The 19,765-nt window shown below is 39.7% G+C and overlaps 1 protein-coding gene across 1 annotated transcript; it reads left to right on the top strand.

Moving 5' to 3' along the window:
- The first annotated feature begins 6,083 nt into the window (after positions 1-6,083).
- On the top strand, positions 6,084-11,754 carry PRMT6 (protein arginine methyltransferase 6). The gene is made up of 2 exons (XM_077765546.1): positions 6,084-7,379; positions 9,674-11,754. Exon 1 carries the CDS (start codon positions 6,156-6,158, stop codon positions 7,281-7,283), a length of 1,128 nt encoding a protein of 375 aa, XP_077621672.1. The 5' UTR covers positions 6,084-6,155; the 3' UTR covers positions 7,284-7,379; positions 9,674-11,754.
- The last annotated feature ends 8,011 nt before the right edge of the window (positions 11,755-19,765 follow it).

The raw sequence follows: 19,765 nt of genomic DNA on the forward strand, positions 1-19,765 counted from the left end.
AGGCAGTCTGTGCAGCTAGTGGCATTAAAGTTTTCTGCTCAGATATGGTCACAGTTTGTTCAAAACTTTGTTTCTGATCTGTCTGATACAGTCATCTCCACATGCCATGAGCTACACCCATAGTTCTCAGAGACACAGACTTATTTACAGATACTTCACAGTATTTATGAGGTGTCAGTAAGAGTACACCCTTTGTCTCTTTACCCAGAACCATTTTCTGCAGCTGAAAAATATTCTTGTCAGACATAGCTGAAGTTCCTAGCTGATTTTCAGTTAGTCAAAAGGGAGATGGGGGTGGGTGGGAACGAGAGAATGATTTTTGCTAGCACCCTCCCCAAGGTCAGAAAGCTTCTTCTGCTGGCCTTGAAAAAGTATGCTGTCATATTGTGAGGGAGACTGGGCATGGCATGGAATTGCCAGAAGCCTCTAACAGCTGAAAGTAGCCCCAATCTGATAATCAGGAAGAGGGGGGGAAGCTTCAGTCCTACAACGGCAAGGAACTGAATTCTGCCAACCATGTGAACTTGGTAGAGAAACCCAAGCTCCCAAAAGGAATGTGGCTGGGCTGCCATTTTGATTACAGCCTTGCGAAGGACCCAGTGAGGCAGTGCCTGAACTCATCACTCATGGACACAAGGAAATGAAAGAAAAAAACATTTTGTTTTAAGCTGCTAAATGTGTAATAATTTGTTACACAGCAATAGGGGGAATACTGGTCCTTCAGATTGTCTGGTGTGGTTGTTCTCAAATTTCGATGTATACCAGAATTACCTGAAGGGACGTTAGAACAAAGATTGCAGAACCCTAACTGCAGAGATTCTAATTCATTAGATACCTAGTGGGGTCCATGTTGGTGTGATTTTCCAGCCGATGCTATTACTGTTGATCTAGAGTGGCGCCTGGGTGGTTCAGTCGGTTAAGTATCTGACTCTTGATTTTGGCTCAGGTCATGATCTCACGGTTCATGAGATCAAACCCTGCATCCAGCTCTGCGCTGAGAGTGTGGTGACTGCTTGGGATTCTCTCTCTTTCCTTCTCTCTCTGCTCCTCCCTTGCTCATGCTCATGCTCTTTCTCAAAATAAATAAATAAGCTTAAAAAAAATACTGTTGATCTAGAAACCATACGTTGAGAATCACAGGTCTACCATGACTACATTTACTTCTACGCATTTTTAATGTCCTCAGTATCAAAATACTATGAGAGGATAAGCATCTGGTTGAAGCAAATGGTTGACTTTCTTTCATACTGAAGGTTTTCATAAAGAAAAAAGAGAGGAAGAGCTTATTAAATAATATTCGTTAACCTTGATATCTAGTTTTCTTCAAGCTACCTGATTCTTACTACTCCTGTAGCAGATGAGCAAATTTCCATAGATGCACTGATATATTACTTTTCCCCATATTATAATTAACATTCCTGGGGTTTTTTTTGTACTATTTCCATTACAGTGGTATGATTTGTAGTAGAAATAGTTAAAATGTCATAGCCAATCATTGTACTTGAAATCGTTAAAATGATGCATTCAATTTTAAAAGGGCTCAATAAGTTTAAAACAAATTGATAATTATGGATTACATTCATAAAATCTTTGTTGTGACCACCTAAACAATTTAACACAAACATTTTTTTAAAGAATTACAACTATTCATAATAATATCATCAGGGAGCTATGAATTTGCTATCCATCTGTTTTAGTATTAGGTTTAATAGCTCGGCCAATACACCATGGAAAGAAACTGTAGACATCAAGAGAATAACATATACCGAGGCTTCTTATGTTTGATGTTCCAATTTGTTTAAATACAAAAATCATCATCTTTTCCTTCATTTTCTACAAAAGATTTTTTTTAAAGATAGAAGTGCCTCTTTCTATGCTGACAGCTTCCAAGTAACTATGGAATGGTAAGAACCACATCACTTAATGAATATTCATATCAAAGAGATATTTATAACATTTTTCATGTCATTGCTCCTTCACCCTTTCCCAACACACACTTTGAGAATTACAATGAATTCTTGAAATCCTGAAGGAACTACCTCCAATTCTAATACCAGGCTTTAAAATACATTTTTAAACAGACCTTCAAATTAAAGAGGAAAAAAATTTAAATATTTGTGAGAAGCAATCACATCAGAAAACTCCCAATTAAAATAATATAAGAAAAAAAAGGTGAGAATTAAAGGGGGTATAATAATTTGCTTTAAAAAGTCAACATAAAAATGGTAAAGAGCATAATATTATCACAAAAATAGAGGTTCCGTGGAGGTAGAGATTTTTGTCCTTTTGTTTCTTGATATGTTCCTTGTTTCTAGAATTTATTTTTAATGTTTACTTATTTTGAGAAAAAGAGAGAGAAGAAGGAAGGGAGATGGGGAGGGGCAGAGGTAGGGGGAGAGAGAGCCCAAGCAGGCTCCATGCGATCAGCACAAAGCCTGATATGGGGCTCGATCTTGATTTCACAACCTCAAGATTATGACCGGAGCCAATATCCAGAGTTGGGTGCTTAATCAACTCAGCCACCCAGAAGCTCCTGTTTCTAGAATATTTAATGCAGAGTAGAAGTCCAAAATGTTTACTGAATAAATGAATAAATACATCAATGCATGTAATACAGAAAATCAATCATCGTGCTCCTAGCCATACAAAACACATCTATGATCCCATGTACACTCAGGAACAACAATCGGGAAATTCAAAGGCATTCAGATTCCAGCACAATGCACTAGATCCTCCATATCAAAGTTAAAATTTAAAATCTTGATGTTCAAATATCCACCAATTGACATGGAAAAGCCAGATATGTAAGTAGCTGTGGTCCAATGGGATAAGTAAAGAATTATATGTTAGTATTATCAGTCACAGACTGGTTGAAGAAGCTCCAAATAAATGATAACATTTGAGCATTATCTAAAAAGATGGGTGATAGGGAAAACCCAAAGGAAAGGTGCAGAAATGTAAAATTCACAGCACCTTTGGAGAACAAGCTATGGATTTCAAACTTTGGAGCCATAACCTGCAGCAAGAAATACATATACTGTATATTTAACTGAAACCGGTGAGAATGGAAATAAAACTCACCGTTACTCATTTCATGTACCTGAGATTTTCTATTCTATTTCTTCTTCTATTTTTTAATGCTGGTGAAGATGTATTGAATCAATTTGAAGATCCATTCGTTTGAAAGACATCGGGATTGAGCATCAAACGGATGTGGTGAGTAGACCACTGAAATGAAAACACAAAGAATGCTCTGCCAGTTGAGCTCCAACTCCCCTCCCACCCACGTGGTTTGCTGGAGCTACACGACTTAAGAGAACTATGATCTATGTCCCCATCCTTTTTAAAACAACTCAGTGTGGTAGAAAAGATGAGTAAAGAAATCCCTCCCTATATCAAACCAATGTGCACGAAGGGAAAGAGCCACAGGCCATTTCTTCTCTACTCTGGACATAAAATGTAAAGCTTAACATTCTTCTGTCCAGAAGGGTTAAGAGTGTTTGAAAATAAAGGAATTCTCTCACTTGGGAGCATCCTAAATTCAATATGTATCTGGATTTATCTCAGCATTTATCAGAGTCACATTGTCATACTGAACTACAAAAAACAAACAAAAAAACCCCCTCTTCTCCTTCCCCATAAATAACTATTTAACTATTTCCACAACAGTCTTCATTGAAGACTATTTCCTGAGCACTCTATGTGCCATAACCTGTTCTAGTGCTAAGAACTACAATGGGGAGAAACAAAAGTGCAAGCCTCTTGGAATTTATAGTTCACACACAAAAATATAGAAATAAACTAAATATATACAAATAATAAACGCAGTGAACAATAGAAAATAAAGCAATCAACTGTATTAGAAAATAATACTTAAGGTAGCCAAAGAAGCCCTTTATCAGAAAGTAATATGTAAGTTGAGACCTAATGGAGGAGAAGCCACTGAGGTTAAGTACTAAGAGAAAAACAGTGTTCTAGGCGTAGAAGAGCAGAAGAGAAGAGCTGAGTCAGGAATGAGGTGGTTGTTAAAGGCCAGAATATCTGGAGCCCAGTGAGCTGGGCAGGGTAGCAGGAGAGGAGATGAGAAGTTATCTGAAGTTACTGGCTTGTTTCAATATCTAGAATGGGAAGTTACTGCAGAATGACATGGCCTAATTTGGGTCCTGTAAAGCTCCTTCTTACAGCCATCTGGACAATGGATTAGAGAGTGGAATGTTTAGAAGCTGTGCCATCTTTTGGGAGACTGATTTCCAGCCAAGCAAGGATGGAAGATTAGACTAGGGTGCTGGCAGTGGAGAAGAAGAGAAAAGGATGGACTCAAGACATATTTTGGAGGTACGACCAACAAAAGTTATATTTAGAATTTGCTTAAAAAGAGACCATAAGTAAGGGCATTGAAAATTGGTTAGAGAAGTACATTTAAAAGGGGAAGGGAAGGACTTGGAGGAAGGAAAGCAGAGGTATGCACTAAGTAACAACCTAGACATCAGACATTAAAGTGGTCACATTTAAAACTCTAATCCCATGGCTTGCTCTGTGCCTCTATTAAAACAAAAAACAAAAAACAAAAAACTATCAAATTGGGCAAAAAGATAAAGAAACTGCTTTGAGGATTTATGGCCTTGGTGGTTGAGGCCAGGCCATGGAAAAAAGATCATTTACCCAATGAAAATAATGCAGCAAGAATTTAACTAAGATCACCTTAGTGAGAAACCACGGCCACACATTCAAATTCCCTGTGGAGCTTTTAAAACCTTATGCCCAGGCTCCACTGAAGTGGTTTTGTTTTGATAACTTTGAGGTGGGGCACAGGCATAGGTATTTCTTAAATGCTACACAGATGATTCTCGTGAGCAGCAAGAGCTGAGAGCCCTGAGCTAGAAGTACAGCGGAGGAGGTCTGGTCAATAAATCCATTTCATTAAATAAGGGCTTAATAGAATGAAGTAAAGGTAAAGGAACTTTTTCTCCAAATGAGGAATATAGGCCCGCTGTTTAGATAGACATGGCTTGAGACTCTAAGAAAATAAAAGTCAATTTTCCTCAATGTGATTTTTTTGAAGCTAGGAGAAAAGTTTATTCTCACAGGGTTAGGAACACAGAAACTCATAGAGACATCACATATATTTTAAAGATATTTTATTTCTATTATGAACAACACAGAGGGAAGAAATTAACAGCTGATAGTTGACTGAAACAAACAAACAAACAAACAAAAACAGAAGAGGAAGAGTATCAACTACCCAGGAAAGAACTGAGTTGCAGTGGAAAAGTGAGCATAAGGGAGGGAAGACTCAGTTATTTCTGAGGGGAAACATTTTAATTGGTTACCAGAATACAACAATGGTATGGGTTTCACTGTGTCAAATCACCCTTGCTTTTCAACTGTTCTTTAGTCTGAACCCTTCCAAGATTTAAATCTTGAATGAGCCACTGAATTACCAGAGCAGGACTGTCAAGTATTGTCCTCAAAAAGAAACCAAGAACATAATTCTTGACTGCAATGAAGATTCCTTGTTGCTGGTATGAGTGGGTAATTCAAGAGTGGTCACATAACCCGGCCTAATCTTTTTTGTTAATTCGGGTTCTCACTGGAATCAGAACCAAAGTTTTACACCGTGAGGGGTTTTCTTTGTTGTATTTACACCTTCTTTGCACCCTAACTCCATTGAAAACAGAAAAGGAAACAGGCAATGCAATTTTTAAATATCCATCTGGAGATCTTTAAGAGTAGTGATGGTCCAGGGGAGGTGGCAGTGTCTGAAGGGCGTCGCCCAGATAACTGGGTGGAATAAAATCAGGGAGTTGAACAGACAAGACAAAGTTGAGCAGACAAGACAAACATGGCTTTTTAGTCTTGTGGGCGTGTGGGCTCAGGAAGGGAGGGAAAGCAAAAGAGAACTGAGGAGCTAACGGGAAAGAGGTGTAGGTAAAGGTTCATAGAACCTAGGCTGGAGGGTGGGAAAAACATTCCAGAGCCTCAAAAGCGCAAATAAAAGAGTGGAGTAGAGCTCTAACCTTCCGGCGGGCACCTGCGCCGCGAACCTCCTGGAAGTGGGAGGCGCGAGCGCGCACTACAAGTCCCAGCAGCCCCCGCTTCCTGGAGCCCGCGAGGAGCGGCGCAACGCCCGCTGGGAGTCTCTCGGAGCCGCCAAGATGTCGCAGCCCAAGAAAAGAAAGCTTGAGTCGGGGGGCGGCGGCGAAGGAGGGGAGGGAGCTGAGGAGGAAGATGGCGGAGAGCAGGAGGCGGCCCTGCCGCGACCCCGGAGGGCTAGGCGGGAGCGGGACCAGCTGTACTACGAGTGCTACTCGGACATCTCGGTCCACGAGGAGATGATTGCGGACCGCGTCCGCACGGATGCCTACCGCCTGGGCATCCTGCGGAACTGGTCAGCACTGCGGGGCAAGACGGTGCTGGACGTGGGCGCGGGCACCGGCATTCTCAGCATCTTCTGTGTGCAGGCCGGCGCCCGGCGCGTGTACGCGGTGGAGGCCAGCGCCATCTGGCAACAGGCCCGGGAGGTGGTGCGGCTCAACGGCCTGGAGGACCGGGTGCACGTCCTGCCGGGGCCAGTGGAGACGGTGGAGCTGCCGGAGCAGGTGGATGCCATCGTGAGCGAGTGGATGGGCTACGGACTCCTGCACGAGTCCATGCTGAGCTCGGTGCTCTACGCGCGGACCAAGTGGCTGAAGGAGGGCGGTCTTCTCCTGCCCGCTTCCGCCGAGCTCTTCGTGGCGCCCATCAGCGACCAGATGCTGGAGTTGCGCCTCGGCTTCTGGAGCCAGGTGAAGCAGCTCTATGGTGTGGACATGAGCTGCCTGGAGAGCTTCGCCACGCGCTGCCTTATGGGCCACTCGGAGATCGTGGTGCAGGGCTTGTCCGGGGAGGACGTCCTGGCCCGGCCGCAGCGCTTTGCTCGGCTGGAGCTGGCCCGCGCCGGCCTGGAGCAGGAGCTGGAGGCGGGGGTGGGCGGGCGCTTCCGCTTCAGTTGCTACGGCTCGGCGCCCATGCACGGCTTTGCCGTCTGGTTCCAGGTGACCTTCCCCGGAGGGGACTCGGAGAAACCGCTGGTGCTGTCCACTTCGCCTTTTCACCCGGTCACGCACTGGAAGCAGGCGCTCCTCTACCTGAACGAGCCTGTGCAAGTGGAACAAGATACGGACGTTTCCGGGGAGATCACGCTGCTGCCCTCCCGGGATAACCACCGTCTCCTGCGCGTGCTGCTGCGCTACAAAGTGGGCGACCAGGAGGAGAAGACCAAAGACTTTGCCATGGAGGACTGATCGTTGCCTTTTCTCGCAGCTACCTCCCGAGTCGGCCGGACCTGCGTGGGAGAGGCGGAGGGGGTTTCGAAGGAGAAGGGGAGATGCCACGTGCAAGTAGGGGGCGATATCTTCTGTCTCCTTTTACCCCCTTGGCTCCTGGGGAGGGAGAGTGACCTGTCTCCCTTCGAAGAGGTTCTTCCGGCGATATTTATTTAAAAGGCGAATCCCGATGCCCCCAACTTTGGAAAAAGCTTCTTTATCAATGGGCTTTGTTGAGCCTTAAAAGCATGTGGTACCAAGCACTTGTATTTCTATTTCTTTTGTTTTCACGGGAAGAAAGCAAAAACACGGAAGAAAAAACCAGTTTCTGAAGGTTCCATGCACATTCCTGACACCTCACATTTAAATCTGTAGCCAGGGAGAACAGTAAAGGGTTTTGTTAGACTACATAAATTTTCACTATGACTTAAATAGCTCTCCAGAGCCATATTCTATCATTCTCCGAATTCCCTCCTTTCCTAGGTTGCTTCTAGGCTTCAGTACTTCTCCCTCATTGTTTTTTAAATAAAGTTTGTTTCTGGTGATGAGAGGGAGGAAGAAAGAGGAAGCAGTTTGAATAACCCTGTTCTTACACTTAACTACTTCCTTAGGGTGCTAATGTTGAACACATTTCTCCACTGAGTAAAATTGGCTGTATATAGGTGTGCAGCACACCCAAGAAACCTAGAAGGTAGACAAAGAAAAAGATCTGAAAGATGGTGAAGTAGTATGGATTTTATTATTCTTTTAAGATTTAACCAAGGAAATGTTTTATTTCACATTTGTTACATAATAAAGTTTTGTGTGATTCTTATTAAACAGGCTGATAGGTTTTTCTGAACCTGACCCAAGGATTTATTCATCATTTGGGGTAAATTATTTAGCCTCTCTAAATGAAGGAAAATAGTTTCCCAGCTGGAGAAGTGCATTCATTTAAACTCTCATTTAAAGAGATCATGTGATCTGGCCTACTTACATCAAGTGAAATTTCCTTTTTTAGTTTTGGGTTTTTTCCCCCCTCTTTTTAGCTCAGCCAAATATGAAAGTTGTGAATTTAGGAAAATCATTTGTAATGAAGTGTGAGTCATGTTATCAAATTTATTTCACGGATGTTTCCCTCCTTATCCCTGTGGCAAATAAAACATTGGCATTCTATTTTTGTAGATGAAGTAAGAAGTCTTGTGTACTGTAACTTACAATGCTTTTGCCTTTTTAATCTTGTCAATTCTTAAAAGAAGAGTGTTGGAACCATTTCAGAATATAATTGCAGGGTAATTTATGCTTAATGTATGTTTTTTCTTCATACCGGTAGCTTATGTATGCCAATAGAAAACAGGTGTGAAAAAGTGGTCTTCTGAAAGAGTCCAACATAGCTTTGTTTATTGCAACTGAGTTTTCTTTCAGTTATTCTCTTTTATTCATCACATATTAAGGCATTAAAGTATTACAACTAATTTCCTAAAATTTAGTGTTACCACATGAGATCTTCGATTATGAAGGGAAACATACAAAATGACTTTCCAAGATCCTAGATTGCAAGCAACAGCAATGATAGCTGTCACTATTTTGATAGTTAACAGTCTATGTGTAAATAGTACAGTTTTAGCAAGCTGATTTAAGCTGGAGGTCTAATCTAGGTCCTTTTATTTAGGGTCCACTCTGTGTTATAAGTTGAACGTTTATTTATTTAGAATTTTAATGTATGGTTTTGAGTAGATTTCTGATATTTTTTGACTTCCTATAACAATTTCTTTACTGTTTGGGCAAACAAAAGCATTCTCCCGAATTCCATTTTTTAAATACAGTATGTCTTTTATAAATCTATGCATATTATAGTGTTCTCATCACCTCATCACCAGTATAAGAATGCAAAGAACACCAGTTAAAACTTAGGGTAACGATAGAAGTGGAAAGTAACTATTTCATAAGTAGCCAAAGTAAGCTGTAATATTCTTGTTAGTTTCCCAAAAGAAAAATGAATTATAATAGAAAATATAGCTACTAAAAACATTAGTCAAGAGGCAGCATAGCATATGAGTAAAAGCTAGGACTTGACCCAGACAGATCCTGCTGGCACCTAGGCTCCACCACTCTTTAACCCTGTGAACTTGGGCAAAATACTTAACCTCTGTTTCTCTCCAGTGTTCTCATACAAGATGTATATCAGTCATACGTGCTCCATAGAAATGTGATACATGTAATAAATACATGCAGTTAGTACACATAAGGAAATAGTGCCTGGCACACAGTCACGTCTCAGTCGTTGTTAGCTGTTGTAATTACAGAAAAGTACTATGCAAACCTGAAGCATTTGGACACCTATAAAATGTACCACAGAATAAATATTCAACATTTTGATTTTTTTACAGGTATTTGGCAGTATCAGCATGGCTGTGTATGACGAGCGATGTATGTCTGGACACCAGGTGATCCAAAGGAAACCCAAGCCCTTTGGAGTTACAACATTTCCAGAAGGATGAGAGTGTGACATGCTCCAATATCCAGGCACTGTCCAGTCTCTGTGTGAACTGGTGCTGATTGCCCAGGGTAATTTGGGCCACAGGAAGAACTGTCAGCCCTAAGGAGAGAAGGAAATGGTGACATTCTTCCTGCTTTTTTCAGACAGCTTACACTTATTTAGCACTGTGAAACTTTCCAGATACTTTCCAGATACTTACATTAATTCACTGGACCAATGGACATTTTATTGAAAATACCAGGTAACAGTCATTGTGAGAAGCGCTTAGGATACAAACCAATAAAACATAGCCTTTCCTTCCAAATAGATGTTCATAAGATAAACCAGAAAGAAAAATAGATAAACGATATTGGGATGGTGTGTTAGGAAAGGCAGGTAATTACCTTCACTTTACATAGTAGAAAAAAGACTTAAGATACTAAAGGATGCCAATGGTTACGTAGCTAATTCTTGACAGTTGAACACAAGTATTTCAGTTCCTACCTCCAAACAACCTCTTAATTTAAGAAAGTTCCATTGGGGACATACCTCATAGGCCTCAAAGAGCCACCATAGGATCTCAAGGTTGACAATTACTAATTACTGGGCACTCACAAAACATACCCTGTACCCATTTCCCTAACAGGGCTAATCAAGTGTGGCCTCCTTTCTGAGACCTCCAGGAGAAAATCCTCAATGCAGTGGCAAAGAAGAGTAGATACATTCTGCCATTGTGGTTATAGGTACTTTGTGCTTGAGATCAGAGAGGTATCCAATGAACTGTTCACTAATTGAATGATTTCATAAACACCAACTATCTAACAAGTTCTATGATAAATAAGCAAATGGTAACCTCGACTGGGATACGATAGGGGAATAAAATTACCTCGACCAGTAATTTGCATACATTCTTTAGCCTGGAAAGATTCAATCCAACTAAATCTTAACCTCTGCTACAGCAAGGATGAGAAGCCATCCTCTTTGTCAGTTGTAACCTTAGAATTCCTTTCTATGTTACTTATTACATAGATTATGAGAACCTCAGAGAAATTTGTGATAGCAAAGAGGAAGATGATCTAATGAGACTGTTCCTCAAAACATTATATGTGCTTTTAGGATGAGACACTGAAACAAAGAACCTGGACTTGCCTAAACACAGAATTTTAATAAACAGTAAGACATGACCAGTAACATTGGAAATGTGCCCTTTCGGGAGCTTTGATGATTAAGTTCATCATTATTTATAATAACTTGGAGTAAAGGCTGATGAATATTTTAGTTGATTGGGTAGCTTTTTAACTTACAACAAATACAGAAAGCTGTAAAGAAGGGGAAAAAAATCCTCCCTTGTTCATGCTGCCCCCCTGCACAAAAAGGAAAGTGGGATGGAAGTAAGTCTTCTCCACACTTTTTAAAGTGCTTTACCAGTGTTCTTGCAATCACATGATACAGGTATTTGTGAAAACCTTCGCAATCTGCAATATTGTGCACTAAAAATAGAGAACTTTGGGGAAAACTAGTTTGGGTGGATAATTAAAACCTATGTAACTTTGTAACCAAGAGTACTAAGAATACCAATAAAAATAAGAGTTAAAAAAAGATGCTAATCCTAATAATACTGTAGTAAATAAGATCATGTGATGGAAGAACAAGAGGAAGAGTTACTGAGACAAAGCAAAATGCACAAAAATGGAGTGAAGGTTTAATAAACATTTCAAGACACAGCATGTGGCCACACCGTGCCAAGGGGAAGAATGTAGGGTGTGACAGGTTTTTGACTTGCAGCAACTGTGTCAGTGCACCTTACGTCAGGTGGTTGTTGCCTGGTGGGAGGAGTCAACTGACCTACCAATGTCTGTCCACGTTACGTTCTGACATTGTTCCTCTACTTACTGATACCATTTGACTATATTCATTTATAGGAACATGCACGGCAGTAGAACAGTCTGCCCTTTGTTCAATTTCCAGAAATTAAAGGAGTTTGAAATTCCACTGGGTTTGTAGATCTTTTTTTTAACTATTCTTTTTGTTAGTGTTTATTTTTGAGAGAGACAGAGAGCGTGAGCAGGCTCCAGCCTCCGAGCTGTCTGCACAGAGCCCCTTTGGACGTGGGACTCATTCCAGGAACCCTGCTGAAGATGGAGACCTGAGATGCTTAACAGACTGAGCCACCCAGGTGCCCCACAGATCTTTTCTTTTTAATGCAAATTGTCTTAAAAGGAAAATGGAATAGGGCTGGGGAGGCTTACAGGTGGACAAAACTATCCTTTGGTATGAATCTATGTATTTTATTATTTTGGTCATTGGAAAAGTTTGACAGGAAAGAGGTATAGAAATCCTGACCTGTATAGAGTGAGAGGAAAAGAGTTGCTTATTCAGAAGATGGTTAGATAATGGGATTGAGGATAGTGTTTCTCCAGAGTCAGAGGCCAACATAAAAGATATCTTCGCGGGGTGCCTCGGTGACTCAGTTAAGCATCCAACTTCAGGTAATAATCTTTGTGGTTTCAAGCCCCGTGTCGGGCTCTGTGCTGTCAGCTCAGAGCCTGCTTCGGATTCTGTGTCCCTCTCTCGCTCTGCCCCTCACCCACTCATGCTCTGTCTGTCTCTCTCTTAAGAATAAATAAAACACTGGGGCGCCTGGGTGGCTTAGTCGGTTAAGCGTCCGACTTTCGCTTAGGTCATGATCTCGCGGTTCTTGGGTTCGAGCCCCGTGTCGGGCTCTGTGCTGACTGCCAGCTCAGAGCCTGGAGCCTATTTTGGAGTCTGTGTCTCCCTCTCTCTCTGACCCTCCCCTGCTCATGCTGTCTCTCTCTCTCTCTCCAGAAATAAATAAAAATATTAAAAAAAAATAAATAAAACACTGAAAAAAAAAATCAGTTCAAAGAGACATGAAGTTAGTGAGAGAAGCTGTAAATGAAGATCAGGATCCCAATGCATACATTTTGCCCACATCACCATATCCTTAGGGTAAGTTTTTTGATGAAGTCATGGGCTCAGAACATAACTAAGATTGCAAACTATTGCTTGTTTTGATATTTGTCCTTAACCTTTCATTGCAGCTTAATTTCTAAACCGATTCAAGGACTATTCTATTTAAGAACTCCTTAATCTTTTCAAAGTTGTGAACAAAACCTTCAACCCCCATTATCTCAAGCTATGTGCAGTTTAGTAATGGGTGGTATGGAATGGGATGACATTAGGCCTTTAAAAAAGAAACAACACTTGGAGCTTTGCTCTTCGTGAAATTAGCATATTTAAGAACAAAGTGTAGCGTTCATTAAAAAAAAAAAGGTACCAGCTTCCAATTATAAAATAAGTCACTGAGATGGAAAGTACAGCATAGGAAATACGGTGATTTTGTAATAATGTTATTTGGTGACAGATGGTGACTATATTTAGCAGGGCAAGCATGTATAGAGTTGTCAAATCACTATGTTGTACACCTGAAACTAATGTAACACTGTATGTCAACTAGACTTCATAAAATAATAATGTACATGAATAATTTGATATACACACAAAAAAGAACAAAGGATAGGGTTCTAACTTTCAATTATAAATGATTTTGGAGAACAGATTAAGATCCACAAATGGTTAAAACTTTTATTTGATGCATTAATTGAAATCAGACCTTTTACCAGGAATTTTGATAAAAACAATAAACTGCTTATTTTATTATTATTATTTTACGTAGGGTTCATGCCCAAAGTGGGGCTTGAGCTCACAAGAGAGCAGGAGTCAGATGCTCTATCAACTGACTCAGCCAGGTGCCCCACAAACTGCTTATTTCAGTATGAGCTTCTCACTCTACCATCATTTATCATCTGGAATATTATAAAAATAGGAGACATTTAAATGGTTAAGAATGTACACAATAAAAGACAGAATTAAAAAGAGAGGATTTGGAAAATCTACAGATTATAAAGTCCCCGAATAACTGAGAGTTTACTCTAGTCAGAATAATTAGGGGAAGACATAAAGAGAATGACAGCAATTACAAGGGGATTTTAATACAAAATGAAATGAAAAACTACCAGGAAATGTGCTGTTTGTAATAAATAGAATTCAGTATCGGCTAGCTTTGCTTAAACTCCCAGTCAGAGGGATTTTATAGAGCTCAGACATTGTTGTAAAATTGGTTCACATATAAATTCCATGGTTTGGGGCCCAAGAAAAATTGGTTTCAGGATGGTAAGTTCTTAAATAGATAAGAGAACAGTTAATTATTCTAAGCAATGAGTTAAGGGTTTGTAAAAGTAAAACTAGACCAGTAAAGGATGTGGTCATTATACCATCCCCATCATGATGTTATTGAAGACATTAAAATGATATATTAAATGCTAAAATACGTGATATAGTTGTTAGGGAGGTATCATTTTCTTTTTTTGATTCATTATCTGATTTATTGTGTACCGGATGATAATGCCTGCATAGAGGCATATAGTGAAAATAGCATATGCTGAAACTTCAGACCAAATGATATTCAAATGCACCAGCTACTACTCAGCATGTAGAATGCTTTTATGCAATAATGGTATATTAATCAAACTGTGCAAAGTCCCATTAAAATCAATGATGTATTAACTTTGTTTACTTCACATGAGTTACACACAATAAAATAGCATTCTTTAAAGAATGGCTTTCATCCTAAGAAAAGCTCCATATCTATTATAAGTTTTCATTTAAAGGAAACTCCTCCTTTTATTAGACATGCCACCACACACACAGAGATAGTCCCTATACTTATATAAAGCATCTTTGTTAATTTTTAAACCATTATTGAGTGCCTAACGTTCTATATGCATTTTAAGTACATTATTTTATTTAACTTTTTGAAATAACTCTATGAAGTAGTTCTATTATCAATTCCATCTTACAGATGAGAAAACAAAGGCATGGAGTTTGGTGAATTGCCCAAGGCCACATGGAGAGTGAGCAACAGAGCTCAGGACGCATCTTCTGAAGTCTGAGCATCTGACTTACTGCACTATCCCATCTGTGATGCCAGAGTTCTCAAGAGTTAAGGTTGCATCTATCATTTGAAGTAGGTTGATCATTGTCTTAGGCCAGGATCCCCAGAAGTAGGCCTTGAGACAAGGAAACATATAACAGTGCATATCAAGTGTTCCCAGAACATGCCAGAAGGAAGGCTGGGAAGCAGAAATAGGAAGGGAAGGAGAAGAGACTAGAGTGTGATATTAAACCAAATCCTAAGAAAGGGAACTTTGGCTTAGTCCTGCAGAGATGCTCTGGGGACAGCATAGGTCACATCTCGGAATGTCCCCAGCTAGAGAGCAAGGAGCTGGAGCACTCATACCTTGTCACCCATTGGTCAATTCCTAGCCAGCTTTCCTGTGGATGGGCACAGCAGCTTTCACAGCCTGAGGGCAGTCCAGCTAAGGATTACCAGTGAAGAAGTTTGCGGGTGAAGGTACTGGAGGAGCAGATATACAAGAAAGAAAGGGTGAGGGATGCGAAGTAGCTCACACAGGGAATACATGGGCCTTGATGGCTACTGTTACGATCATAAACAGCCTTTCTAAGATCACTTTACATTCTAGATAGTTAAATAGCCACAGACACTTTGTTTTGTTTATGTCCCTCTTTGATTAGTCTTTTAAAAGCTGCATGAAGGGGCACCTGGGTGGCTCAGTCGGTTGAGTGTCTGACTTCAGCTCAGGTCATGATCTCCCGGTTTGTGGGTTTAGGCTCTGTGGGTTCAGGAGCCTGCTTCAGATTCTGTGCCTCCCTCTCTTTCTGCCTCTCCCCTGCTCACTCTCTTTCTCTCTCAAAAATAAAGCATTAAAAAAAAAAGCTGCATGAGTAAGGTATAAATATAATAAACATGTAGAAGGAAAAATTTCATCTATTGCCAAGTTTAGAATGTATCTATCTTTCTACTACATTCACTTATATTCCACCTATGTAGTTGTTTTTACAAATGTGTAGGCATATTATCCATGTTACTCTGAAAATTGTTTTTTCAGGATTAAAATACATCTAATAAACATCCCATCAGGTCAATATATGTATCTATAATTTATTCTTATTAATAGCAATATGAAAATGTTAATAGTACAGTCCATTATTTATAATTTAGTCCACCAATTTACTATTGGTAGACAGTTGTTTGCACTTCTTCGTTTCTCTTTCTCTATTCTTTCCCTAGGTGAGCTCAGCTCATCCAGTCACGTTACTTTAAATAGTGTACCATCAATCTGCTGATGGCTCCCCAATTTATATTATCACTTGTGACATCTCTCCTGCATTTCAGACTCACATGTACAACTGCTTAATTGTCATCTCCACTTGGACATGATAGGTGTCTCAAACCTAACATAACCAAACTAGTTTATATAAATAACATTATGTATATAATTATATACATAATTTTAACCATATATGTATATATCTCTAAGCAGCATATTTTTGTTTTGCTTGTTTTTTCAAAACCAATATATATTTATTAAACACAGTTTTTAAATAGTCAGAACCTTAATCTTCTACCCAACTCAATCTTTAGTCAAGAGTTAATATGTCTCTTGAAGACTTGACAATAGCACAAATCATTACATCAGATTATGATCATGGATGTTTATTGAATGTCCTTGTTGCACAGGACTACTATTTTTTATATTGGCATGTCAAGAAATATAGGGCAAGGTCCTGAGCCTGGGGGAGAGAAGTCTTAAGTGGAGAGTAAGCATCTCAATGTTCCAAATATAACTAGAATTATAACACAACACATACATTCAGTGCCAAATGAATCACACAGACATATACGATTAGAAGGGTTTCCTTGCAAGATGGGAAAACCAGAGCTTCTCATTGAAAATGGAGGAATGGAACCGAATCTTTCTGATTCTCAATCATGTCAAGATTTTATCTTATTTACTCTCCACTTGGAACATCTTTTCCTTAGACTGCATGTTTCACTCTCTCTCGCTTCTTTCATTTCTCTGCTCTAATGTCCCCTCAGAGTGACATTTCCCTGACTACCATAATGAAAATAGTCCTCTTCCCCACCACAGATGCCATTGTCCCCTTGTTATCTGAAATGCAGTTGTTTACTTGTTTTTTGTCTTTCTCACAATATAAAATTTGTGATCATAGGAATCTTGTCTCTGTTGTTCTCCATGGTCTATCCATGGCCTAAAACATTATCTGGCACAAACTAGGCATTCCATAAATATTTGTTAAGTAAGTGGGCCTTGTAAACCAAATGTAACTTACATAAGAAGGCAGAGTAAACATTCTAGGCAATGGATGGAAAAAACAAGTGCTTCGTTTTTTTTCAATCACAGTCTATAGATGGAAATTTCAGTGATACCTGGCATACCAAAAATATCACACATGGACAGTGCAAATGACTGGGTTTGCGAGCCTTCTAAATAGTCCCTAGTGAGTGTACAGCCAGTGAGCCATCTCCTGGGTCTACCAGTATTCGTTGAGCTCACAGAATAAACCTTGTCAAAGAGTACTTGGTTGGATTTCTAGAAGTAACATTTTGCAAGGTACAGGAAAAAGAAAAGAGTTGATAAGACTTTCAAAACAATTGGTTTACTTTTCAAGATTTCCATGAACAAAAGAGAAAGACCAAAACCTATGACAAAGGATGAATACGAAACCGAGGTATAATTTATTAAGATTGATGAAATCCTTTTTTCAAAGCTATTATTTTGACAACTGGTTTACTCAGATTTCTCCCCAGTTACTGTTTGACTGGTAGGTATCTGCCAGTCCTCTGTCCCCGACCAGGCCTGAATGGACAAGATCCCACAAAATTGCCCAAAAGCCACTGACGGAATCACAAACCTGGGTCCTCTCCATTCATTGTCAGCCTCAGTGCTTAATTTATCTTTAAACAGTATGGGCAAACACATCCTATGGACCTTATTTCTGCACACATAAAGGCTTCCTTCAATGAGATTATAACCAAGTTTGAAACTCTTCCAAACAGAATAGGACAAATATTTTATATATACTAAGTCGTTTGGGTTATGTTTACAATGCAATGCCATTTAAAATATATATTGACACAATTTGTATATATTAAACAATAAACTTTAAAAATATTTTAAAATCCTGTTTTTATTTTTTTAAATGTTTATTTATTTTTGAGAGAGAGAGACAAAGTACAAGCAGTGGAGGGGTAGAGAGAGACAGGGGGATACAGAATCCAAAGCAGGGTCCAGGTTCTGAGCTGTCAGCACAGAGCCTGACTTGGGACTTGAACCCATGAACCATGAGATCATGACGTGAGGCAAAGTCCAACACTTAACTGACCAAGCCACTCAGGAACCCCTAAAAATCCTGTTTTTATGATATCAGTATTCTCTATATTAACCTGGAATATTTCTGTCATCACAAAGAAGAATCTATGAGCAAATTTCCTCCAAAGTGAAAGTTTCTTTCTAGGATTCAACTTGGCCATCAAGGAACTTACCTAGTAGAGTTCATTTTGCATTTATCTAATTTACTGTGTTCATCAAATGTGCACAGAAACAGTGTGCATGCACGCGCGCGCACACACACACACACACACACACACACGTGCTTTTTAGAAACTTTTGAAACAGACCAAGAACAAATATCTGTTGGGCTAATGTGATTCAATTTCTGAGCAATATGGTGGCATCATCTCCCAAAACATGCAATTCTCTAGCTCCTTTCCTTTAGTTCTGCCACCCTTTCCTGTCTAGAATGTCCATCTTCTCCCTTTTCCTTCCATGTCCAACCTTTAAGATCCTGCTTAAATTCTACCCCCATACTAAGTCTTTGTTCATCTTCCCCGACGAAAGGAATCACTTCACAGCCTCACATTATATTTAACCTGCTTTGCTCTTTGGAGACTTCCCAGGTCTACTTTAAATTAGTTTTAAAGTCCTATAAGGGCAGGGAACATTTCTTATTCATCTTTACATGCTCTACCTTACCCAACATATAGTATTTGATTGTTTTTCCCTTAAACGTTTACTTATTTTTGAGAGAGACACAGTGCAAGCCAGGGAGGGGAGGAGAGAGGGAGAGAGAGAGAGAGAGGGAGGGAGGGAGGGAGGGAGACACAGAATCTGACACAGGCTCCAGGCTCTGAGCCGTCAGCACAGAGCCCGACGCAGGGCATAAACTCATAAACTGTGAGACCATGACCTGAGCTGAACTTGGAGGCTTAACCAACTGAGCCACGCAGGTGCCCCTGATTGTTTTTATTCTGTAACACTCAATGTGTTTCTTCCTGTTCCTCATACGGAAAGAAAGTGTCTTTGTACTTTAAGACACAATTCCTGGCTTAACTGATTTTACAAAAGGCCTTAGATGAATGGGGCATCCATATGTTAGAAAATTCTATTACTAAAAGAGTATCAAAATACTGTATCCCAAACAAAAGACGGTGTATTTTATTAAATTTTTAAATATTTATTCATTTTTAATAGACAGAGACAGAGCACGAGTAGGGGAGGGCAGAGAGAAGGGAGACACAGAATCTGAAGCAGACTCCAGGCTCTGGGCTGTCAGCACAGAGCCTGACGCAGGGCTCGAACCCACAAGATCATAAGCTGAGCTGAATTTGGACGCTTAACCAAGTGAGCCACCCAGGTGCCCCAAAGATGGTGTATTTTTAATTGAACAATAACTTTGAGACTGAGTTCTGTCTGACAAAATAGCAATATACCTATTTAAAAAATAAAATCATACATGTTATTTNCCAAACCCTTAACTGATCTACAAGTTTTATTGGGAAGAAATTCATCCAAAACAATGCATATGCCAGTTTCTCATAAAATTAAAGTAAATTATAATTAAATAATTAAAAATTAAAATTGCTTCAGTATAATGTTTATGGTCCATCCCTATCTAATTTATGCATATGAAATGTGATATTATTATAAAGCATAATTATTTCCAGAAACTTTGAAATAAAAGTGTCTTTAATTAAACATTTGTCTCACAGTATATTAACTGTAAGTCACTTTATCTGAGAAAAATAGGCAATATTTTA

This window comes from Crocuta crocuta, unplaced genomic scaffold (assembly GCF_008692635.1).
Source record: "Crocuta crocuta isolate KB4526 unplaced genomic scaffold, BGI_CrCroc_1.0 scaffold274, whole genome shotgun sequence".
NCBI classification, from domain to species: domain Eukaryota; kingdom Metazoa; phylum Chordata; class Mammalia; order Carnivora; family Hyaenidae; genus Crocuta; species Crocuta crocuta.

Coding starts and splice junctions, on each gene's coding strand:
- PRMT6 (XM_077765546.1), top strand. CDS start 6,156: ATGTCGCAGCCCAAGAAAAGAAAGCTTGAGTCGGGGGGCGGCGGCGAA.